General features: G+C 42.4%; 1 protein-coding gene across 2 annotated transcripts; it reads left to right on the top strand.

The window, feature by feature from the left end:
• The first annotated feature begins 931 nt into the window (after positions 1-931).
• Positions 932-25,226, top strand: LOC110498814 (26S proteasome regulatory subunit 8). 2 transcript variants are annotated; one of them, XM_021575446.2, is made up of 12 exons: positions 932-1,009; positions 1,581-1,652; positions 1,775-1,844; positions 2,212-2,309; positions 2,418-2,474; positions 2,750-2,980; positions 3,396-3,522; positions 3,841-4,031; positions 13,479-13,577; positions 14,541-14,651; positions 15,957-16,043; positions 25,026-25,226. In XM_021575446.2, the coding sequence occupies exons 1-12, from the start codon at positions 983-985 to the stop codon at positions 25,077-25,079; spliced, it is 1,224 nt and encodes a 407-aa protein (XP_021431121.1). In that variant the 5' UTR covers positions 932-982; the 3' UTR covers positions 25,080-25,226. The 2 variants fall into 2 exon arrangements, with proteins under 2 accessions (XP_021431121.1, XP_021431122.1); XM_021575447.2 differs by lacking the exon at positions 932-1,009 and adding an exon at positions 1,041-1,196.

The following is a 25,226-nucleotide window of genomic DNA, read 5'->3' as shown; positions in this document are numbered from 1 at the left end:
GTGGCATGTGGGAAGGTGCAAGTTACATGAAAAATATCAAATTTCTCAATGTTTGAATGGCTCAATGTTCATTTCAAAGAGCACCAAATTCATATATTTATCTGTTGAAATCATTTTCTTTATTTTTTAGCCTTGAGTGAAGAGTGACGAGAGTGGCTTTGACTGGCTTTGGGCTAAGCCCACAGTGTCTTCAAATCTTATAAACACCCCTGATTGTTTTAGGTGGATTTTAAGATATTCGCACGAAAATCTGTTGCCAATTGGATGGAATCCTAGTTATTGAGAAACAGGTCAAATTATGTAAAAAATTGCAATAAAATGTTTTCTATTGATTAGAATTGGAGGCAGCTGACAGCAGCAAGAACTAAACTAAATCTTGAAGAAACTCGCCATATTAAACAAATATTGCTGGTTTACTACTCTCCTCAAATAACAGCCAAACTGAGTACACGTATGTCCTTGTGCGCTGCTGGGACTTGGCTTGAACAAACTTTTGTTTCTCAGTCTGTAGCATGGTAGAAGATCAACAGTAATACATAATTGGAATAGACAAGCCAGTCTGTTTAACTGATAAGTCGAAAACCACATCCTCAATGCCAGTCTCTTTGAAATGCAATCAAAACTGTTAAATAATGTTTTATCTATCTTATATATTGCACACTTATTACACACTATTGATATAGCTACAGTAATATGGTACATCAGGCCAACTCAAAGGACCATGCAAATGGTTTTACAATATTCAACATATCTGTTTCTGGCATAGCTTCTCCAAATAGATAAGGTATTGGAAAAAGGACAGAAATAGAGCATACACTTACTTTTAACATTATTAGCAAAATTTCAGTTGCGTTTTACTGTACTATACCTCCAGTACAGCAGGTTACAGTAATTATCCAATGTTAATTGTAGAACATTTAATGAAGAAGACGTTCGTCTGTCGGAAGTACCCCTTCATCCAACGGAAGTTTAGAATTTCAAGATGGCGCTGGAAGGAATGGACCATAATGTAAGTGATTTCGTTGTCTTTAGGATGACTATCACACTTTTGAGAAATTATTGTAGATAAGGCATTGATTAGACACTGAACAGTGTGTTCTGTAAAGTTGGTGCTCGTCAGAAGACGGTTGAACTGTTTTGAATGGACCAAAACGTTCTGTCAAAAATAGAGAATCCTGCCAGTTTGCTGTCTCATTGTAAGCTACTTTTAGCTAGCTAGCTAGCTAACTGTTTGCTTTCTAGCTAGTTAATCGAATTAATTATGTTTGTTTCAGTGACATTCCTTATTTTTGTGACTATGCATAACTTGGCATAAGTTAAGTATAATGGACAACAAAAAAATATAGCTAGTTAAGTAACGTTAGCTAGCTAATTTAGTTAGCCGCTAGTATGACATTTTTGTTAGTAAACTGGTAAAAATCTTATCTTAAGCTAGTCGTCTTTCTAGATAGCTAGTTAGGCCTATATATACACGTTAGTCACCTTGATGTTAATTATCTAGCTAACGTTATATACATTGTGTACTTGACAACTGTCCAACAACTATCTCAGTTATTAAACATGTATCGGTCTATTTGCAGATGGAGATGGAGGACAGTAAAGGTGGTTCTGGTCTCAGGCAATACTACCAGTCCAAGATAGAAGAGTTACAGGTAAGCAAACACAGGTTTTAATCCAAATGTACTAGCTAACGTTACATGTTGTCTGTTGACACTGTAGTGACACTACTAATACAACTGTCAAGCTAAGAAGTAACTGGTCTCTCTGCCTCCAGTTGACAGTGAATGACAAGAGTCAGAATCTCAGACGTCTACAGGCTCAGAGGAATGAACTCAATGCAAAAGGTAGGAATTATGGTTATCTATCCAGAACAACAACAGCTAAACTTCTCTTCTAAATAGCAGTGTAGCTAACTAGATAGTAGTTAATTCATTGTGACAAAGCCTAAAGTTCAAGCCCCTGAGCTGACAAGGTACAGATCTGTCGTTCTGCCCCTGAACAGGCAGTTAACCCACTGTTCCTAGTTCGTCATTGAAAATAAGAATTTGTTCTTAACTAACTTGCCTAGTTAAATAAAAGTTAAAGGAAAAAAAATGTAGCAATAATTGTGTGGATTATAAATTATCAATGCTGTGTCGGACTACTGTAATTTGATTGCACTCAGGAACATGCACATTATGAATTGTTCAAATCTATTTGCTTTGTCCCCAGTGCGTCTCCTTCGTGAGGAGCTGCAGTTGCTACAGGAGCAGGGTTCTTATGTTGGAGAGGTGGTGAGGGCCATGGACAAAAAGAAAGTGCTGGTCAAGGTGTGTATGAAGCTTTTTTTTTGCTGAAATGTGTAACAAACTTTTTTAGGTGATAAACTGTAGTTGCTCTTAGATGACATTGGCAGTCTACTGTACTATTGTGTCCAGGTCCATCCAGAGGGAAAATTTGTGGTGGATGTGGATAAGAATATTGACATCAATGATGTAAGTATGGAAACGTTGTTGTTGATATTTCACTACATTGTGGAGAGAACTTAATGTTTCTATGTACAAAGGTAGATGTACCTGTGTACAGTTCAGATTATCAACACACCGGAACCATATTTTAACCACATTTATTTGTTTTTGTCAAATTGGAATAATTGTTAACACAATTAAGTTGAAAAGCAAAACATATCCAGATCCTATCCAGATGGCTGGACAGAAGATTATTATTCATGAATGTATGCACTGATTAACCCCGTTGCCCATTCCAACAGGTGACTCCAAATTGCCGCGTGGCACTGCGCAATGACAGCTACACCCTTCACAAGATCCTGCCCAACAAGGTGGACCCGCTGGTCTCCCTCATGATGGTGGAGAAAGTGCCTGACTCCACCTATGAGATGATTGGTGGCCTGGACAAGCAGATCAAGGAGATCAAGGAAGTGATTGAGCTGCCAGTCAAGCACCCAGAGCTCTTCGAGGCTCTCGGCATTGCGCAGCCCAAGGTGGGTAGCCCAAATGGAATAAATCCCTTATTGGGTTCCTGCTTAATTCAGATGTTGTATCATCTGTATATGTTAACCACTCTTACAATGTAAAGTCAAACAATTACCTTTTGCATTTGAGTTTACTTTATAAGCATATAGAGTAGGCAATGTCTGAAAGGGATGCAACACTCCAAAATCTACCTTTTGTCAGAACTTTTCATACGTTGTTGGCAGTGCCCTAAGGTCTTGTTCTGGTCATGTCTCATAGCATTCATCACATAAACCTCAACAGTCTTGATTGTCAGAAAGAACAGAAAGTGGCACCAGTTAATTCCAGCATAATAATCCTAAAATACATCATGAAATTTGAGATGCACTCTGTGTCATGTCTCTTAGGTTGTCTAACCCCCCTTGTTGTGTGTCTCTCCACCAGGGTGTGCTGCTGTACGGCCCCCCAGGTACAGGGAAGACCCTGCTGGCCAGAGCTGTGGCCCACCACACTGACTGCACCTTCATCAGGGTTTCCGGCTCGGAGCTGGTGCAGAAGTTCATTGGAGAGGGTGAGTCATCAACGGTCAGCCATTTCGGTTACCATTGGACAGGGTTCCCAACCGTGAAGTAATTCCGGTAATAACAAGGAATTACAGTTAGGGAATTCCAGAATCAAGGAGATATGTTTTGCTGCTTCCATTCTCCAAATAGCTGCTGCTTAGCTCAAGCATGTTTAAGTGCATTTTACTACTTTTTCATGGAGAACCGCAATGAGTGAAAGTAGTGGGCTAAATGTCTCTCACCATGCGTAAAACAGAAGCTGTTATTATAAGTATTTCACTCGCATCACGCTGCTGGCTGAAACCCTGCTCTCTTCCCCATCCCAGGTGCCCGTATGGTGCGCGAGCTGTTCGTCATGGCCCGCGAGCACGCACCCTCCATCATCTTCATGGACGAGATTGACTCGATCGGCTCGTCACGTCTGGAGGGGGGCAGTGGGGGCGACAGCGAGGTGCAGAGGACCATGCTGGAGCTGCTGAACCAGCTGGATGGCTTCGAGGCCACCAAGAACATCAAGGTGGGTGACTCGTACACCACTGTCATCTTTATAATGCTTTATAAATTCTACTCTACAATAAAACTCACACTTATATAACACCACACACACAGTCTACACCCTTACTTAATTTGTATGCTATTACTCTGCTACACCACTCTTGACACCACTTTCTCTGCGGATTTTCTCCACTGATTTCAATCTGCAGCTCTCCTGTCAGTACTGTCTGACAACACTTTCTTTCCACTGCTCACCAATCAATCACACGCTAGAAATTCTATTCTCTATTCACTGTCCTCCCACGCAGTCTAGCACTCAACAACCTCTCAATCTGTATTTGTGTGTTCTCTGTACAAATAGACAAAACAACCAGTATTTTTAAAAGACAATTCTATAGAAATTAGCAATAAATGCAGATTACAAGTATTTCATTGTCTAAATGTGATAAGTCAAATAGTAGTACAGTTTTTTTTATTTTTTATATTTAGAATATACCAATGTGTTTAAAATCGATACATTTGATGTTTAAAGACTAAAAGCAGCTATGTCCATGTTGAGCAGTTCAGTGCTTGGAACTCCATCTCCGAGGCTGCCTCAGATTCCAAGCTGATGTCCACGTCTATCTAGGGCAGCTTAATCCTGCTGCTCAGGTCCAGGCTGTAGCGGTGGGGCCGGCCAGAGGCATTGGCCAGCACGGAGTCCACCGTTGAGTGGTAGATCTTCTGGGGCGCTGTGACCTTTGATCCTCAGGGCCTTAGAACTGCCAGCGGGACTCCTCTCTGGGGATGGTGGGGGTGGACCGAAAGTCTGAGAGAACGGCAGCGTTTTTGACGAACCTGCAAGGGTTCCGCGAGCTCCTGCAGGCTCTCTTCCTGCTCCACCTCCCTCGTCCTCCTCTCCTGATGCTAGAGGGAAGGAGGGATGAATGGACAGAGAAAGAAAGAGTAGGTCAACACCACACAGTATGACAATCAGACCCTTAGCACTATCAAAGGGGAAATTGTGTTGCTCTGTAGCAGTACAGTACTCCGTGTACAAAACATTCAGGACAGTCTCAATTCATCAGGGCATAGACTACAAGGTGTCAAGTGTTCCACAGTGATGCTGGCCCATGTTGTGTTAAGTTGGCTGGATGTTTTTTGAGGGGTGTTCTTTATACACCCGGGCAACTGTTAAACGTGAACAATCCAGCAGCATTGCGGTTCTTGACACACTCAAAACGGTGAGCATGGCACCAAACCCCGTTTAAAGGCTGTTGTCTTTCCCACTCTGAATGGCACACACAGACAATCCACGTCTCAATTGTCTCAAGGCTTAAGTATCTTTCTTTAACCTGTCTCCCCTTCATTTGCACTGAAAGTGGATGACATCAATAAGGGGACATGGCTTTCACCTGGATTCACCTGGTCAGTCTATGGCATGAAAAGAGCTGGTGTTCCTACTGTTTGTGTACACTCAGTGTATATATAATACAGTGACATGACTACCTCTGCCATGAGAGAAAAGTCGTTTAGTGAAGAACGTGACTGAGCTGGGCCTGGGGACAATAGAATTAGGAATTAAAATGAATCTTGTTATGATGGTCCTAAGGTCGGCAATGTTAGTCAGGGAGTTGGTTAACAATGGTTTGCCAGTGCTTTGATAAGATGGTGTTAAACTATGAATGTGAAGAATGTATATGCACTGTATGTGTGTGAGCTAGCCAGACCGTTTTAGAGGAATGATTCCATGAATTCTTCAAATTAACTGCCAATCTGCCAACATTCCATTCAAACAATGCAGTCAATCCACAACTACACTGGTTCAAATCAGTTGATGCTAGGACAAGTAGAACATGCAACAAATACTGATATTGTATCATATAATAGCACTCACTGCTTTCCAAGAAAACATTTATGGTCTGTTTACATATACTGAACAATAATATAAATGCAACCATTTCAACGATTTTACTGAGTTACAGTTCATAAAAGGAAATCAGTCAATTGAAAAAAAATGAATTGGGCCCAGATCTATGGATTTCACATCATTGGGCAGGGGTGCAGCCTTGGGAGGGCATAGGCCCACCCACTGTGGAGCCAGGCCCAGACAATCAAGAGTTTTCCCCCACAAAAGGGCTTTATTACAGACAAATAGTCCACAGTTTCATCAGCTGTCCAGGTGGCTGGTCTCTGATGATCCCGCAGGTGAAGAAGCCGGATGTGGAGGTCCTGGGCTGGCGTGGTTGGACATATTGCCAAATTCTATAAAACGATGTTGGTTGAAATGAGCATTCAATCCTCTGAAAACAGCTCTGGTGTACATTCCTGCTGTCAGCATGCCAATTGCACGCTCTCTCTAAACTTGAGATATCTGTGGCATTGTGTTGTGACAAAACTGCCAGTTTTAAAATTCAGTATGTAGTATGCTTATTGGTCATAGTATGGATATAGTTAGAATGCCAAAGGTTCCCAGATGTCGTACTAAATTCACCAAGATACGAAGTATACAAGCAGTGGACACTTTCTATGCTTTTAGGGCCCATAATGCAGTTCTTCAGGAAATGGGCGGGGCTTCACAACGTTTTCAGATTTGAAGGAAACGAAGGACAATATGCAGCGGAAGTACAACAAGAAGGGATACAAATTCATTGCTTTAACCTATTATACGAAATGTTAAGAAAATGTTGAGCAATGTAATAAAGTAATGACTTTTCACAAGTTACATTACACGTTATGTTGGCTGATGACGTTAGTTGGCTACTAATACATCGAACTTGCCAGTATATTAACTATATGCTATCTAACTACCCAACGTTTATTAACTTGATTATTCACATTAGCTGAGTTTCTATCGTCGTTATGCATTCTCAATGGACATTGTTAATTCTGTCTATCTACTCCGATTTCAGAGCACTCTCGTCTGAGTGTGCCAGAGCACAGAATAATTGTTGAATTTACGAACGCTCAACACCTGTAGAATATGGCCGGTGTCAGTAAATGTTGGCAAGAAATAGAGTAATTAACTTGTTGCCAGAAGCACAGTTAGTCACCAACGCTCTGGATAACATGAAAACAGTCTAACCAGCTCTGCTATGGCTAGTAAAATGGTCAGTAAGCTGTTCTCTCATTTGTATATGAAAGTAGCTAGCAAGCTAGCCAACGTTAGCCTGTTAGCTTGGGTTTAGGGAATTGACAGTGTTTGTTTTATTTATTTTTTATTTAACCTTTTATTTAACGAGGCAAGTCAGTTAAGAACAAATTATGATGGACGACGCTGGGCCAATTATGTGCCACCCTATGGGACTCCCAATACCAGCCAGTTGTGATACAGCCTGGATTCGAACCAGGGAGTTTGTAGTGACGCTACTAGCGCTGAGATTCAGTGCCATAGATCGTTGCGCCACTCGGAACGCTCAACCTCGGCCAGAGCTTCCGGTGTGCACTGTGTCCATCTGTCCTCTCGGAGTATTCAATCTGACAACACTCTGGATTTACTAAGTCCCAGAGCTCTTTCTACTGCTTTGTATGATGCCCACGTGTACCTGGATTGCTATACCTGGATTTGAAATGTTTCAATTTCTTGAGCGAATCTCTAAACAAAATGCACAGATTGGCACAGTTGTAAAAGCAAGACCACCTAAGACTATAGTATAACGTTAGGATTCATCTTCCTATCATATGTTTCTAATTCTGTTCAATTTACAGAACAAATGTTGTGTGGAGTAGCTGGGAGTCATTTGTGTTCGGATGTGTTAATTTCCTAAACCCTTTATGTCTAATGTTCTTGCAATCTACAACCTACTTTTCCCACACTGCAGTCTTTTGTCTTCATGAAGTATTCATACCCCTTGACATATTCCACATTTTGTTGTTACAGCCTGAATTCAACATGGATTAAATACATGTCTCACCCATCTACACACTACCCCCATAATGAGAATGTTTTTAGAAATGTTTGCTAATTTATTAAAATTGGAGACATATCTAAATTACATAAGTATTTCACACCTAAGTCAATACTTTGTAGAAGCACCTTTTGGCGGCGATTACTGCTGTGCAATATTTGCCCATTTATTATTTTAAAAATGATTCAAACTCTGTCAAGTTGATCGTTGCTAGAAAGCCATTTCCATGTCTTGCTATAAGATTTAAGTCTAAACTGTAACTAGGCCACTCAAGAACATTCAATGCTGTCTTGGTAAGCTACTCCAGTGTATATTTGGTCTTGTGTTTTACGTTATTGTCCTGCTGAAGGTGGAATTCATCTCCATGTCTGTTGGAAAGCAAACTGTACCAGGTTTTCCTCTAGGATTTTTCCTGTGCTTATAGCTGTATCTGTTTTTTTTTTATCCTAAAATAAACTCCATGGTCCTTGCCGATGACTAGAATACCCATGCAGCCGCCACCCTGCTTGAAAATATGAAGATTTGCACGCCGTTATGTGTTGTTGAATTTGCCCCAAACATGACACTTGGTATTCAGGACAAAAAGGTTATAAGTGTCTTATTGCAAACAGGTGCATGTTTTGGAATATTTTTATTATTATTCTCTACGGGCTTACTTTTCACTCTGTCATTTAGGTTAGTATTGTGGACTAACTACAATGTTGTTGATCCATCCTCAGTTTTCTCCTATCACACTAATCCCTGAGCAGTTTCATTCCTCTCTGGCAACTGAGTTAGGAAGGACACCTGTATCTTTTGTGGTTACTGGGTGTATTGATACACAATCCAAAGTCGAATTATTAACTTCACCATGCTCAAAGGGATATTCAGTATCTGCTTTTTATTATTTTTACTCATCTACCAATCGGTGCCCTTTGCGAGGCATTGAAAAACATCCTTGGTCTTTGTGGTTTAATCTGTGATAGAAATTCACTGCTTGACTGAGGGACCATGCAGATAATTGTATGTGTGGGGTACGCAGAAGTCATAAAAAAATGTTAGCCACTATTACTGAACACGGAATGAGTCCATGCAACTTATGATATTTGTTAAGCACATGTTTACTCCTGAACTTTAGGCTTGCCATAACAAAGGGTTGAATACTTATTGACTCAAGACATTTCAGTTTTTAGTTAATACAAATTTTAAAAATGCACACTAAATTCCACTTTGACATTATGGGGTATTGTGTGTAGATCAATGACACAATATTTATTTAATACATTTAAAATTCAGACCATAACATATCACATTTACATACGTTTTCAGACCCTTTATTCGGTGCTTTGTTGTTACACCTTTAGCAGCGATTACAGCTTCTTCTTGGGTATGACGCTACAAGCTTGGCACACCAGTATTTGGGAAGTTTCTCAGATTCTTCTCGGCCTCACCTCCCTGACCAAGGCCCTTCTCCCCCGATTGCTTAGGTTGGCCGGACGGCCAGCTCTAGAAAAGTCTTGGTGGTTCCAAACATCTTTCATTTAAGAATTACGTGGGACCTTTTATAAAGACGGTTGTGCCTTTCCAAATCATGTTCAATTGAAAAACCTGTTTTGCTTTGTCATTATAGGGTATTGTGTGTGGATTGAGGATTTTTATATTTAACATTTTGTATTTAATCCATTTTAGAATAAGGCTGTAATGTAACAAAATGTGGAAAAAGTCAAGTGGTCTGGATACTTTTCGAATGTACAGTATATAGATAAGAAGGGCATACCAAAGAAGCCAATAGGGAGAAGGTGAATAAATACACCTCTGCCGTCTTCAACCAGGATCTCAACGATCACTGCCTCATTGCCTGCGTCCGTAATGGGTCCGCGGTCAAACGACCACCCCTCATTACTGTCAAACGCTCCCTAAAACACTCCAATGAGCAGGCCTTTCTAATCGACCTGGCCCGGGTATCCTTGACCTCATTCTGTCAGTACAGGATGCCTGGTTGCTCTAAAAGTGCTTTCCTCACCATCTTAAATAAACATGCCCTGTTCAAAAAATATAGAACTAAGAACAGATATAGCCCTTGGTTCACCCCAGACTTGACTGCCCTTGACCAGCACAAAAACATCCTGTGGCATACTGCATTAGCATCGAATAGCACCCGCGATATGCAACTTTTCAGGGAAGTCAGGAACCAATATACTCAGCCAGTTAGGACAGCAAAGGCTAGCTTTTTCAAACAGAAATTTACATCCTGTAGCACTAATTCCCAAAAGTTTTGGGACAATGTAAAGTCCATGGAGAATAAGAGCACCTCCCCCCAGCTGCCCACTGCACTGAGACTAGGAAACACTGTCACCACCGGTAAATCTACGATATTTCAGATTTTCAATAAGCATTTTCTGCGGCTGGCCATGCTCCCCACCTGGCTACCCCTACCGGCCAACAGCTCTGCACCCCCTACAGCAAGGCACCCCCCCCCCCCCCCCCCCCCCCGCTTCTCCTTCACCCAAATTAAGACCGCTAATGTTCTGAAAGAGCTGAAAAATCTGGATCCCTACATATCAGCTGGGCCAGACAATCTGGACCCTCTCTTTCTAAAATTATCCGCCGAAATCGTTGCAACCCCTATTACTAGCCTGTTCAACCTCTCTTTTGTATCATCTGAGATCCCCCAAAGATTGGAAAGCTGCCGCAGTCATCCCCCTCTAGACCCAAACTGTTATAGACCTATACATAGTCTATCGGTAAATAGCCCACCCAATTTTACCTACCTCATCCCCATACTGTTTTTATTTATTTACTTTTCTGCTCTTTTGCACACCAATATCTCTACCTGTACATGACCATCTGATCATTTATCACTCCAGTGTTAATCTGCAAAATTGTAATTATTCGCCTACCTCCTCATGCCTTTTGCACACAATGTATATAGACTCTCCTTTTTTTCTACTGTGTTATTGACTTGTTAATTGTTTACTCCATGCGTAACTCTGTGTTGTCTGTCTGTTCACACTGCTATGCATTATCTTGGCCAGGTCGCAGTTGCAAATGAGAACTTGTTCTCAACTAGCCTACCTGGTTAAATAAAGGTGAAATAAAAAAAATAAAAAATATTCATCCTGCCCTGCCTTTTCTAAAATCTTTGAAAGCCAAGTTAACTTCTTATGGGCACGTCCCACCTGGCCAACATCCGGTGAAATTGCAGAGCGCAAAATTCAAACTACAGAATTATAAATATTTAACTTCCATAAAATCACAAGTGTAATACATCAAAAATAAAGCTTAACTTCTTGTTAATCCAGCCGCTGTGTCAGATTTCAAAAAGGCTTTACGGCGAAAGCACACTATGCGATTATGTGAGGACAGCGCCCCGCATACAAAAGCATGAAAAACATATTTCAACCAGGCAGGTGTGCCACGAAAGTCAGAAATAGCGAAATAATAAATGCCTTACCTTTGATCTTCTTCTGTTGGCACTCCAAAAGGTCCCAGATACATCAAAAATGGTCCTTTTGTTTGATAATGTCCTCCCTTTTATATCCATAAAAACTCAGTTTAGCTAGCGCGCTTCAGTCAATCCACCCAGTTTCCCTCCATCAAAACGCATACAAAATTAATTCCAAACGTTACTAATAAACTTTTCCAAACAAGTCAAACAGCGTTTATAATCAAACCTTAGGTACCCTAATACGTAAATAAACGATCAAATTTAAGACGGAGAATCATTATTGTCTTTACTGGAGAAAAATACCAAAGAATGCACTCTCTTCCACTTGCTTGGAAACACTACAGCCAAAATGGGAGCCACCTAGAAAAAAACTACAATTTCTGGCTCATTTTCCCCAAAAAATTAGACATCTAGGAACTGCAATTTGGGACGATTTCGCCTTGTAATAAAAGTGACAGCCATTGAAAGCAGTGGTAGGCTGAATATTTATTTGGGGGGGATGGTTTGTCCTTGGAGTTTTGTCTGCCATATCAGTTCTGTTACACTGACAGACATTATTCTAACAGTTTTAGAAACCGTAAAGTGTTGTTTATCCAAATTTACCAATTAGATGCATATCCTAGCTTCTGGGCCTGAGTAACAGGCTTTTCATCCGGATGTGAAAATACTGCCCCCTACCCAAGAGAGGTTAACAAAGATCACCAGCCATTTTGAATCCCACCGTTCCTTCCCCACTATGCAATCTGGTTTCCGAGCTGGTCATGGGTGCACGTCAGCCACGCTCAAGGTCCTAGACGACATCATAACCGCCATCAATAAAAGACAGTACTGTGCAGCCGCCTTCACCGACCTGGCCAAGGCTTTTGACTGTCAATCACCGCATACTTATCGGCAGACTCAACAGCCTTGGTTTCTCAAATGACTGCCTCACCTGGTTCACCAACTACTTCTCAGATAGAGTTCGGTGTGTCAAATCGGAGGTCCTGTTTTCCGGACTTCTGGCGGTCTCTATGGGGGTACCGCAGGGTTCAAAACCTCGGGCCAACTCTTTTCTAAATCAATGATGTTGCTTCGGGCACTTCTTTGGACACAGTGTTAACAAACCTCCAAACAAGCTTCAATTCCATACAACACTCCTTCCGTGGTCTCCAACTGATTTTAAATGCTAGTAAAACTAAATGCATGCTCTTCAATCAATTGCTGCCCGCCCGCCTAGCGTCACTACTCTGGAAGCTAGGCAGAATATGTGGACAACTACAAATACCTAGCTGTCTGGTTAGACTGTAAACTCTCCTTCCAGACTCACATTAAGCATCTCCAATCCAAAATTATACCTAGAATCTGCTTCCTATTTCGCAACAAAGCCTTCTTCACTCATGCTGCCAAACACCCTCGTAAAACTGACCATCCTACTGATCCTCGACTTCGGCGATGTCATCTCCCTCTAACTTTACAAAATAGCTTCCAATACTCTACTCAGCTACTCTACTCACTGTCTATCACAGTGCCATCCGTTTTGTCACCAAAGCCCCATATACTACCCACCACTGTGACCTGTATGCTCTCGTTGGCTGGCCCTCGCTACATATTCATCGCCAAGCCCACTGGCTCCAGGTCATCTGTAAGTCTTTGCTAGGTAAAGCACCGCCTTACCTCAGCTCACTGGTCACCATAGCAACACCCACCCGTAGCACGGGTATATTTCACTGGTCATCCCCAGAGCCAACACCTGCTTTGGCCGCCTTTCCTTCTAGTTATCTGCTGGCAATGACTGGAACAAATTGCAAAAATCACTGAAGCTGGAGTCTTATATTTCCCTCTAACTTTAAGAAATCAGCTGTCAGAGCAGCTTACCGATCACTGTGCACAGCCCATCTGTAAATAGCACACCCATCTACCTCATCACCATATTGTTAATTAAATCGTCTACATTTGCACACACTGTACATAGATTTTTCTGTTGTGTTATTGACAGTACTTTTGTTTGTGTAAGTCTGTTGTTTTTGTCGCACTGCTTTGCTTTATCTTGGCCAGGTCGCAGATGTAAATGAGAACTTGTTCTCAACTGGCCTCCCTGGTGAAATAAATTAAAAATAAAGCTGAATAAGACCCAAAGGACTAAAATTGTATGTTAAATGTGTTTTTACTCCCTCAGGTCATCATGGCCACCAACCGTATTGACATCCTAGACTCTGCCTTGCTCCGACCCGGCCGCATCGACAGGAAGATCGAGTTCCCCCCTCCCAATGAAGAGGTCAGTACAGCCCCATATTTTATTTTTTTGCCCCTAAAACATTGTGTTTATCAATATATGAGTCATACATTTATTTTAGTGTCAATCTCGTCATAAACACATTTAATTTATTTAAATTCAGCCCACAACTGGCATCAAAGTAATCATCAATTCTGAGCGCAGCACCACGAGACCTAGTCGTAATGCCCATGGTCAATTTGGTTTGACATTCGATATCCCTATGGGGCTAGCTAGAGGCCATCAATAAATTACACTATGTACATGGGTCAATATTTTTAACTGTCAACTCCAAATTTCAATGGCTTAACCTCAAACCAACTATAAATTGTAGAAATTCATCTACAAATATCGAAAGCATTTGAGACAACTAAAAGATGTGCAACAGGAAAATATTATTGACGGACCCTAATTAGCCCCAGAGATAGACTATCCAATGTCAAACCAATTTTGCCACAGTCGCACACCAGCCAGCTGAAGCTAGTTGAAGAAGAAGTTGACTAGCACTAGCTATACTAGGTGACTTCAAGACGTAAGACCTGGTTAGACTGTTTCAAGTTATCTAGAAGGGTAAGTGACTATAACTGCATACTGTTTTGTCAGGGTGGCTGTACAAAAGCTTGCCACATGCGAACACACAAGACGACCACACCATATGTCGGCTCAATTGGAAATTAACTTTAAATGTCAAGCACACTATAATGCTGATTGAATTGAATCCCCGCAACGGTATGCCAAGACAGCACAGTGCAACATATTTAGACTGTTGGTAGTAATGATTACATCTGTTGGTGTTCTGTACCATTTGTTCATTTAAAAAAATAAATGATTTAAATTAAGGATTTATGCCAATGAGTCTAGTCCAACATCTTTACGGTCTCCTCACACAAATATTTTTGTATTTGCGTTGACACTTATTCAGCTTCATGTAAGCAGCTTGCTACTACAGTGTCTGCTCCTCCTTAGGCCCGTTTGGACATCCTGAAGATCCACTCAAGGAAGATGAACCTGACGCGTGGAATTAACCTGAGGAAGATTGCAGAACTGATGCCTGGAGCCTCTGGGGCTGAAGTTAAGGTAATGGACAGAGACGCACAGTTTGGAATGGGGCCCACCAAATGAAGGCTAGCACAGACAGTTCAGTGTATGATGGGTAGTAAGGAAAACTTTGGCCCCGTCCAGAGATGACCCCTACCCCACAGTTTGGAATGGTTCATTGTAGTGGATACATGTCCAACTGGGCTTGACATTTACGGTGTATGTAGAATATCAGGATAGAATAACCACAGACTTGATACTCCACAAGTTATGGAATGGGGCCCACCACATTAGGGCTAGCACATGCACAAGGGCAGAACATGTACAACTGTGGCTGTGGCGGTGACCATATTATCAGACATGACCACAGTAAAATCATGATAATATCCTCTTATGCACTCTGGACATGTGTTCCCAACTCGCTAAAGATCTTCAAGTTGCTAATGGATGGTACTCAGGGCTATATTGTCACTCTAACCACTCTGACAACAATGCAGATGCAGTTAGAAAATCACAAACACTTATCATCAAACCAGTATGTGCTTTTAAAACTCACCTCACCGTGATTGATCAATATGAAGCAAGAAGTTCAACAACAGGTTGAAACTGAGTGGAAAACATAGTTGTTGAGGATGTTGTTTCAATGCCTAACAATGAAATGGACAGCTCTTTATAAGTTGATGATTAATGAAACTCAACCATATACATATTAGAGTTTATGCAAACTCATAGGCCTATATATTGTATGAGCTCAAGCCCGAAAAAAAAAACAGGTATTAAAATAATGATTGTGCTGTTATAGCCTACCACATATTAACCACAGCAAATACAAAAAAACTGATTTAAGATCACCTACATGACCAAAAGTAGTGAACAACTCATTCTAAAATCATGGGCGTTAATATGGAGTTGGTTCCTCTTTGCTGCTATAACAGCCTCCACTCCTCTGGAAAGGCTTTCCACTAGATGTTGGAACATTGCTGTGGGGGCTTGCTTCCATTCAGCCATGAGCATTAGTGAGGTCGGGCACTAATAGTCAGCGTTCCAATTCATCAAAGGTGTTCAATACGGTTGACGTCAGGAGGCCTGGAGATTCAAAACGTGTTTATGTTAATTGACTGTAAATTACCATGAGACCGGCATTCTTTTGCATGACAAATAAACGTCTGACAAAATGTCATGACCGCCACAGCTCTATGTACAACGAGCCATCCTGAAACATCCCCAAGTCCAGGGATTGGTAACCATGTTCCTGGAGTGCCTTAGTGTTTGACCACTGTCGGTCTTACTTACTTTTTCTTATTTCACCTTGGATAAACCTTTTGTTTCTGTTCCATTCCTCAGGGTGTGTGCACCGAGTCAGGGATGTACGCCCTCAGGGAGAGGAGAGTGCACGTCAACCAGGAGGACTTTGAGATGGCTGTCGCCAAGGTTAGTCTTCTATCAATGTTACTGTCATAACACTCCAAGAGACACTTTGTCTCTATTTTACCTCTAGCTCCCTTTTGTCCATATTATGCTGAATGTAATCAATACTACACTGAACAAAAATATAAATGCAACATGCAAAGTGTTGGTCCCATGTTTTATGAACTGAAATAAAATGTTTCAGAAAGTTCCCATATGCACAAAAGGCTTATTTCGCTCAAATGTTGTGCACAAATGTTTATATCCCTGTTAGTGACCATTTCTCCTTTGCCAAACCACCTGACAGGTGTGGCATATCAAGAAGCTGAACATTACACAGGTGCACCTTGTGCTGGGGGGACAATAATAGGCAACTCTAAAATGTTCAGTTTTTATTCACAACACAATGCCACAGATGTCTAAAGTTGAGGGAGCATGCAATTATTAACTGACTGCAGGAATATCCAACAGAGCTCTTTCCAGATAAGTGAATGTTCATTTCTCTACTATAAGCTGCCTCCGGCGTCATTTTTAGAGAATTTTAGCAATATGTCCAACCAGCCTCACAACCGCAGACCATGTGTAACCACGCCAGCCCAAGACCTCTACATCCGGCTTCTTCACCTGCAGGATCATCTGAGACCAGCCACCTGGACAGCTGATGAAACTGTTTACACATCTAAAGAATTTCTGCACAAACTGTCAGAAACCGTCTCCGGGAAGCTCTTCTGCGTGCTCTGTCTGCTCATTGTCCTCACCAGGGTCTTGACCTGACTACAGTTCGATGTCGTAACCGACTTCAGTGGCCAAATGCTCACCTTCGATGGCCACTGGAAAAGTGTGCCCTTCACGGATGAATTCCAGTTTCAACTGTACCGGGCAGATGCAGAGCATAGCGTGTGTGGAGTCGTGCTGCCGAGCGGCTTTCTGATGTCAACAGAGTGTCCCATGGTGGTGGTGGGATTATGGTATGGGCAGTCATAAGCTACGGAAAATGAACATAATTGCATTTTATCGATAGCTATTTGAATGCACAGAGATACCGTGACGAGATCCTGAGTCCCATTGTTGTGCCATTCAATCAGCCTGATCAACTCTGTGAAGGACATGTGTCGCCCTGCATGAGGCAAATGGTGATCACACCAGATACTGACTGGTTTTCTGATCCATGCCCCTACTTTATTTTATTTTTAAGTCATCTGTGATCAACACATGCGTATCTGTTTACCCAATCATACGACATCCATATATTAGGGGCTAATGAATTGATTTCAATTTCCTTATTCCCTTATATGAACTGTACCTCAGTAAAGTCTTTGCAATTGTTGCATGTTGCGTTTATTTTTGTACAGTGTAGTTACTCTTGATCAGAGATTTTGTATAAAATAAAAAGGATCTATACTGGTCCCAGATCGGTTTGTAGTCTTTCCAACTACTATGGTCATTGTCATGCCAAACAGTTTGACACGTGACTATACAAAGCTCAAACAGATTTTGGACCATCTTGTCAGCGTGTCAATTGCATTAATACAATACAAAAATACCCATAAAAATCAGTGTTTAAGTTGGATTTATTTTAGTTTGAGTTTTTTATTTTTTACATGGACTGTGCACATTAATCAACGTTTCAGTAAAATGTCCGGTTTAGCCAGCCGGCTAATTTTCACCCGCAGTCCCTGGGCAGGTTATTAAAAACAATTACGCTGCGTCTCAATCCACTGCACCTATGTCAGCCTTCCGCGTCTGCGATGGCGGGTGGCAGAGCTACAGCTCTGTTTGTCAGATCAGGAGACATCCCAGAAATCTGTCTTTAGTGTTTTACACTGCGTTTCAATCCACTGCACCTATGTCAGCCTTCCGCGTCTGCGGTGGCAGAGCTACAGCTCTGTTTGTCAGATCAGGAGACATCCCAGAAATCTGTCTTTAGTGTTTTACACTGCGTCTCAATCCACTGCACCTATGTCAGCCTTCCGCGTCTGCGGTGGCAGAGCTACAGCTCTGTTTGTCAGATCAGGAGACATCCCAGAAATCTGTCTTTAGTGTTTTACACTGCGTCTCAATCCACTGCACTTATGTCAGCCTTCCGCGTCTGCGATGGCAGAGCTACAGCTCTGTTTGTCAGATCAGGAGACATCCCAGAAATCTGTCTTTAGTGTTTTACACTGCGTTTCAATCCACTGCACCTATGTCAGCCTTCCGCGTCTGCGATGGCAGAGCTACAGCTCTGTTTGTCAGATCAGGAGACATCCCAGAAATGTGTCTTTAGTGTTTTGCTCTACGACCCCCACGGGACTCGTCTGAAGTCAGTACCAACTACTTCTGTCTGTAGTGACTGTTGTTGCGACACCAGATGTTTTAGTTGGATACCAGGTTTAGTATCATAATACTCTATCCTAACGATACTCATTACCAGCAACAAAATAAGAACTGTGGGGCTTTTTTTATTTTTTACATTGAGCAATATGTTGGTAACTGGACGAACAAGTAGAATATCTACTCTGTATTACATTTCTTACAAAAATACAACACCATATTAAATAACAGAAGAATACCATCAATTTGCCTTATGCAAAACCATTCAGAGCAGACAAAATCATGGAACAATTACATTATCAGGGTTAATTTGTTAATCTGTGGCCATAATATTTGGTCTAATGGCATTCATTACAGCTCATTAATTTAATGTATTCAATTAAGTTTAGTTCCAAAACGACAAACACTTTGAAGCTCATTTCTGAAGCTTCTATATTGCAATAGACATGTAGTCTAAATGCCATAGAAATACAATGCAATTTACACATCATGCTACGATTCTCAGAGTGCATTTCACTTCCGAGAGTGCAAATGCGCCTTCCAGGGCTGGCTACTGCTAGCAAGCCCAGACAAACACAAAGTAGTTCAAGTATATTGCTGTGAGTTGAGTTGAGTGCATTTCACATTACTTTTGGCTTGTGTAATCATAATGCTCACATGAATGTCATGCAGAATACATATGTCTTCCGGCGCCGACAGAGATGGCCGCCTCGCTTCGCGTTCCTAGGAAACTATGCAGTTTTTTGTTTTTTTACGTGTTATTTCTTACATTAGTACCCCAGGTCATCTTAGGTTTCATTACATACAGTCGAGAAGAACTACTGAATATAAGATCAGCATCAACTCACCATCAGTACTACCAAGAATATGTTTTTCGCGATGCGGATCCTGTGTTCTGCCTTACAAACAGGACAACGGAGTGGATTCCATGCAGCGACCCAAAAAAAAAACAACTCCGAAAAAGAGGGAAACGAGGCGGTCTTCTGGTCAAACTCCGGAGACGGGCACACCGTGCACCACTCCCTAGCATTCTTCTTGCCAATGTCCAGTCTCTTGACAACAAGGTTGATGAAATCCGAGCAAGGGTAGCATTCCAGAGGGACATCAGAGACTGTAACGTTCTTTGCTTCACGGAAACGTGGCTCACTGGAGAGACTCTATCCGAAGCGGTGCAGCCAACGGGTTTTTCCACGCATCGCGCAGACAGAAACAAACATCTTTCTGGTAAGAAGAGGGGCGGGGGCGTATGCCTTATGACTAACGCGACATGGTGTGATGAAAGAAACATACAGGAACTCAAATCCTTCTGTTCACCTGATTTAGAATTCCTCACAATCAAACGTAGACCGCATTATCTACCAAGAGAATTCTCTTCGATTATAATCACAGCCGTATATATCCCCCCCAAGCAGACACATCGATGGCTCTGAACAAACTTTATTTAACTCTTTGCAAACTGGAAACCATTCATCCGGAAGCTGCATTCATTGTAGCTGGGGATTTTAACAAGGCTAATCTGAAAACAAGACTCCCTAAATTTTATCAGCATATCGATTGCGCAACCAGGGGTGGAAAGACCTTGGATCATTGTTACTCTAACTTCCGCGGCGCATATAAGGCCCTGCCCCGCCCCCCTTTCGGAAAAGCTGACCACGACTCCATTTTGTTGATCCCTGCCTACAGACAGAAACTAAAACAAGAGGCTCCCACGCTGAGGTCTGTCCAACGCTGGTCCGACCAAGCTGACTCCACACTCCAAGACTGCTTCCACCACGTGGACTGGGACATGTTTCGTATTGCGTCAGACAACAACATTGACGAATACGCTGATTCGGTGTGTGAGTTCATTAGAACGTGCGTTGAAGATGTCGTTCCCATAGCAACGATTAAAACATTCCCTAACCAGAAACCGTGGATTGATGGCAGCATTCGCGTGAAACTGAAAGCGCGAACCACTGCTTTTAATCAGGGCAAGGTGTCTGGTAACATGACCGAATACAAACAGTGCAGCTATTCCCTCCGCAAGGCTATCAAACAAGCTAAGCGTCAGTACAGAGACAAAGTAGAATCTCAATTCAACGGCTCAGACACAAGAGGCATGTGGAAGGGTCTACAGTCTATCACGGACTACAGGAAGAAATCCAGCCCAGTCACGGACCAGGATGTCCTGCTCCCAGGCAGACTAAATAACTTTTTTGCCCGCTTTGAGGACAATACAGTGCCACTGACACGGCCTGCAACGAAAACATGCAGTCTCTCCTTCACTGCAGCCGAGGTGAGTAAGACATTTAAACGTGTTAACCCTCGCAAGGCTGCAGGCCCAGACGGCATCCCCAGCCGCGCCCTCAGAGCATGCGCAGACCAGCTGGCCGGTGTGTTTACGGACATATTCAATCAATCCCTATACCAGTCTGCTGTTCCCACATGCTTCAAGAGGGCCACCATTGTTCCTGTTCCCAAGAAAGCTAAGGTAACTGAGCTAAATGACTACCGCCCCGTAGCACTCACTTCCGTCATCATGAAGTGCTTTGAGAGACTAGTCAAGGACCATATCACCTCCACCCTACCTGACACCCTAGACCCACTCCAATTTGCCTACCGCCCAAATAGGTCCACAGACGATGCAATCTCAACCACACTGCACACCGCCCTAACCCATCTGGACAAGAGGAATACCTATGTGAGAATGCTGTTCATTGACTACAGCTCGGCATTCAACACCATAGTACCCTCCAAGCTCGTCATCAAGCTCGAGACCCTGGGTCTCGACCCCGCCCTGTGCAACTGGGTACTGGACTTCCTGACGGGCCGCCCCCAGGTGGTGAGGGTAGGCAACAACATCTCCTCCCCGCTGATCCTCAACACTGGGGCCCCACAAGGGTGCGTTCTGAGCCCTCTCCTGTACTCCCTGTTCACCCACGACTGCGTGGCCACGCACGCCTCCAACTCAATCATCAAGTTTGCGGACGACACAACAGTGGTAGGCTTGATTACCAACAACGACGAGACGGCCTACAGGGAGGAGGTGAGGGCCCTCGGAGTGTGGTGTCAGGAAAATAACCTCACACTCAACGTCAACAAAACTAAGGAGATGATTGTGGACTTCAGGAAACAGCAGAGGGAACACCCCCCTATCCACATTGATGGAACAGTAGTGGAGAGGGTAGCAAGTTTTAAGTTCCTCGGCATACACATCACAGACAAACTGAATTGGTCCACTCACACAGACAGCATTGTGAAGAAGGCGCAGCAGCGCCTCTTCAACCTCAGGAGGCTGAAGAAATTCGGCTTGTCACCAAAAGCACTCACAAACTTCTACAGATGCACAATCGAGAGCATCCTGGCGGGCTGTATCACCGCCTGGTACGGCAACTGCTCCGCCCTCAACCGTAAGGCTCTCCAGAGGGTGGTGAGGTCTGCACAACGCATCACCGGGGGCAAACTACCTGCCCTCCAGGACACCTACACCACCCGATGTCACAGGAAGGCCATAAAGATCATCAAGGACATCAACCACCCGAGCCACTGCCTGTTCACCCCGCTATCATCCAGAAGGCGAGGTCAGTACAGGTGCATCAAAGCTGGGATCGAGAGACTGAAAAACAGCTTCTATCTCAAGGCCATCAGACTGTTAAACAGCCACCACTATATACTGTACTCTATATCATCGACTGTATCCTTATGTAATACATGTATCACTAGCTACTTTAAACTATGCCACTTTGTTTACATACTCATCTCATTTGTACATACTGTACTCGATACCATCTACTGTATCTTGCCTATGCTGCTCTGTACCATCACTCATTCATATATCCTTATGTACATATTCTTTATCCCCTTACACTGTGTACAAGACAGTAGTTTTGGAATTGTTAGTTAGATTACTTGTTGGTTATTACTGCATTGTCGGAACTAGAAGCACAAGCATTTCGCTACACTCGCATTAACATCTGCTAACCATGTGTATGTGACAAATAAAATTTGATTTGATTTGTTCATGTCATTGTCACTCAAATGATTCACATTTAGTGGAATAACGACAACGTTACAATGAATGCAATGTGTAAAATCATTTTGGAACTGAACCTCCCTTGCACTGCTTGGTTGCACCTTTTTGTTGTTTCTGTGGTTTGGCCCTCATCTGCTCTGTAATCAACGTATTCCCATAGTTTGCTTCTTTAGCCAGTTTTGTAAACAAGCTGCGGGCATGGTGGTAAGGTGTTTTCATTAGAAGAGAGTGAAAGGGAGGATACCTAGTCAATTGTACAACAGTGCGTTCAACTGATATGCGTCTCTTGCATTTAACCCAGTCACGCTGCCTGCATTTTCTCTCTGGCTTCTCACTGTGTTAGCTGCATGTGCAAGCGCCCCCTTGAAGATTCAGAAAATTACTAGACTCGATCCTCTCAATCCGTATATGATGTGAGACACATGGCATAAGTACCAAACGTTTTTTCATGTTTTGGTATCAGAAAAAGTACAGATGTTTCGGCATACATTGCAACACTGACCAAACTATGGAAACGGGAGACTCACAAACACAGTGGTGTTCTCTCCGTGTTGCCCCCTACAAGTGTCACAGGACTCATCTGAAGGTAACCCGATACCAGTTTAAAAAAGATTGAAAGTATGGAAGTACTTTCTTGTATCTCCTAGATATAGGACAGACATTTCAAAACCTTATTTTCTTATGATTTATTTTTTGACTGTCTGTTTTACCATGTATCAATGTGTTATTCCATGCATTTCTATGGTCTATAGCCAGTGGTCTAAAGTACGACCAATTTGTTTACATATGCAACCAATTTGGTCGCATATGCAACAAAATATTTTGCTGTGTGTCCAGGAAAAACTTGGGTGTCGTTAACCCTTTGTTTAAAAACGTTTCAGTCATTACATCATTGGCTTGCTAGCTAATTTGACCACATTGTTACAGTCTTATAAATCCCTCAGCAATCTACACAAAATGCCCCATAATGACAAGCAAAAACAGGTTTAGAAATGTTTGCAAATGTATTAAAAATAAAAAGTATTCAGACCCTTTCCTATGAGATTTGAAATAAAGCTCAGGCGCATCCTATTTCCATTGATCATCCTTGATGTTTCTACAACTTAATTGGAGTCCACCTGTGGTAAATTCAAATAATTGAACATGATTTGGAAAGGCACACACCTGTTTATATAAGGTCCCACACTTGACAGTGCATGTCAGAGCAAACACCAAGCCATTAGGTCGAAGGAATTGTCCGTAGAGCGCCGAGAAAGCATTGTGTCGAGGCACAGATCTGGGGAAGGCTACCAAAAGATGTCTATAGCATGGAAGGTCCCCAAGAACACAGTGGCCTCCATCATTCCTATATGGAAGAAGTTTGTAACCACCAAGACTCTTCCTAGAGCTGGCCTCCAGGCCAAATTACGCAATCGGGGTAGAAGGGCCTTGGTCAGGGAGGTGACCAAGAACCCGATGGTCACTCTGACAGAGCTCTAGAGTTCCTCTGTGGAGATGGGCGAACCTTCCAGAAGGAAAACCATCTCTGCAGCGCACCACCAATCAGGCGGAAGCCACTCCTCAGTAAAAAGGCACATGACAGACTGCTTGGAGTTTGCTAAAAGGCACCTGAAGACACTCAGACCATGAGAAACCAGATTGAACACTTTGGCCTGAATGCCAAGTGCCACGTCTGGAGGAAACCTGGCACCATCCCCACGGTGAAGCAAGCATGCTGTGGGGATGTTTTTCAGCGGCAAGGACTGGGAGACTAGTCAGGATCAAGGCAAAGCTAAACGGAGCAAAGTACAGAGATCCTTGATGAAAACCTGCTCGGGACCTCAGACTGGGGCGAAGGTTGACCATCCAATTGGACAACGACCCTAAGCACACAGCCTTGAGTGGCCCAACCAGAGCCCAGACTTGAACCCGATTGAACATATTTTCAGGATAGACCTGAAAATAGCTGTGCCGCATTTCTCCATTCCATCCTGACAGAGCTTGAGAGGATCTGCAGAGATGAATGGGAGAAACTCCCCAAATACAGGTGTGCCAAACTCGTAGTACCATACCCTTGAAGAATCAATGCTGTAATTGCTGCCAAGTGTGATTCAAAAAAGTGCGGAGTAAAGGCCCTGAATACTTATGTGAATGTAATATTTCAGTTGTATTTTTTATAAATTGGCACAACTTTCTAAAAACCGTTTTTTGCTTTGTCATTATGGGGTATTGTGTAGATTGAAGGGGGGGGGGGGGGGGGGGATTTAATATATTTTAGAATAAGGCTGTAACGTAAAACAAAATGTGGATAAAGTCAAGGGGTTTGAATACTTTCCCAAGGCACTAGGTCTACAGGATATCAATGATAATAGCAATGAGTGAATGGCATCTCTTGCAGATGTACAATTTTCTATGTAATTTATCTCAATATGAAAATAGTGCTTTTACACAGTAAAGAAACCCAATATTCCACAAATGACTTTGTCATTTCAATGACTGGTATTTGTATCAGCATTTCAGCTTTTATAATAAACAAATGTATTTTACATTGTAATAAACTAAAGGTTTATACTTTTAGGGATTGAAATGGACAGACCCTTTTCCCCAGAGTTTGTTGTTTTGTTGATTACTGATTTTAATTTGGCTCCTTATGACGAGGTCCATTATCACTGGTTAACGACCCCTGCCCTGTGTCTTTCCAGGTGATGCAGAAGGACAGCGAGAAGAACATGTCCATCAAGAAACTCTGGAAGTAGACCTTTGGGATTTTTTGGGACCCGAACGCAGATATTTACCTGCAAAGTCAAACATGTATATTTTTACTCTTTTGTTTTAAGATTGGTTTATAATTGTTACCCAAAATTAAGTCTAAAATAAAATGGTGTCTCCCCACTGAGAAACAA

This window comes from Oncorhynchus mykiss, chromosome 20 (genome assembly GCF_013265735.2).
Source record: "Oncorhynchus mykiss isolate Arlee chromosome 20, USDA_OmykA_1.1, whole genome shotgun sequence".
NCBI lineage: Eukaryota > Metazoa > Chordata > Actinopteri > Salmoniformes > Salmonidae > Oncorhynchus > Oncorhynchus mykiss.
This window is presented reverse-complemented; position numbering and strand designations above follow the sequence as displayed.

Bases quoted from the DNA above. Each gene is read 5' to 3' on its own strand.
- LOC110498814 (XM_021575446.2), top strand. From the start codon at position 983: ATGGCGCTGGAAGGAATGGACCATAAT. The intron at 2,981-3,395 runs GTGGGTAGCCCA...TCTCTCCACCAG, and splicing joins TCGGCATTGCGCAGCCCAAG to GGTGTGCTGCTGTACGGCCC. The intron at 13,578-14,540 runs GTCAGTACAGCC...GCTCCTCCTTAG, and splicing joins TCCCCCCTCCCAATGAAGAG to GCCCGTTTGGACATCCTGAA.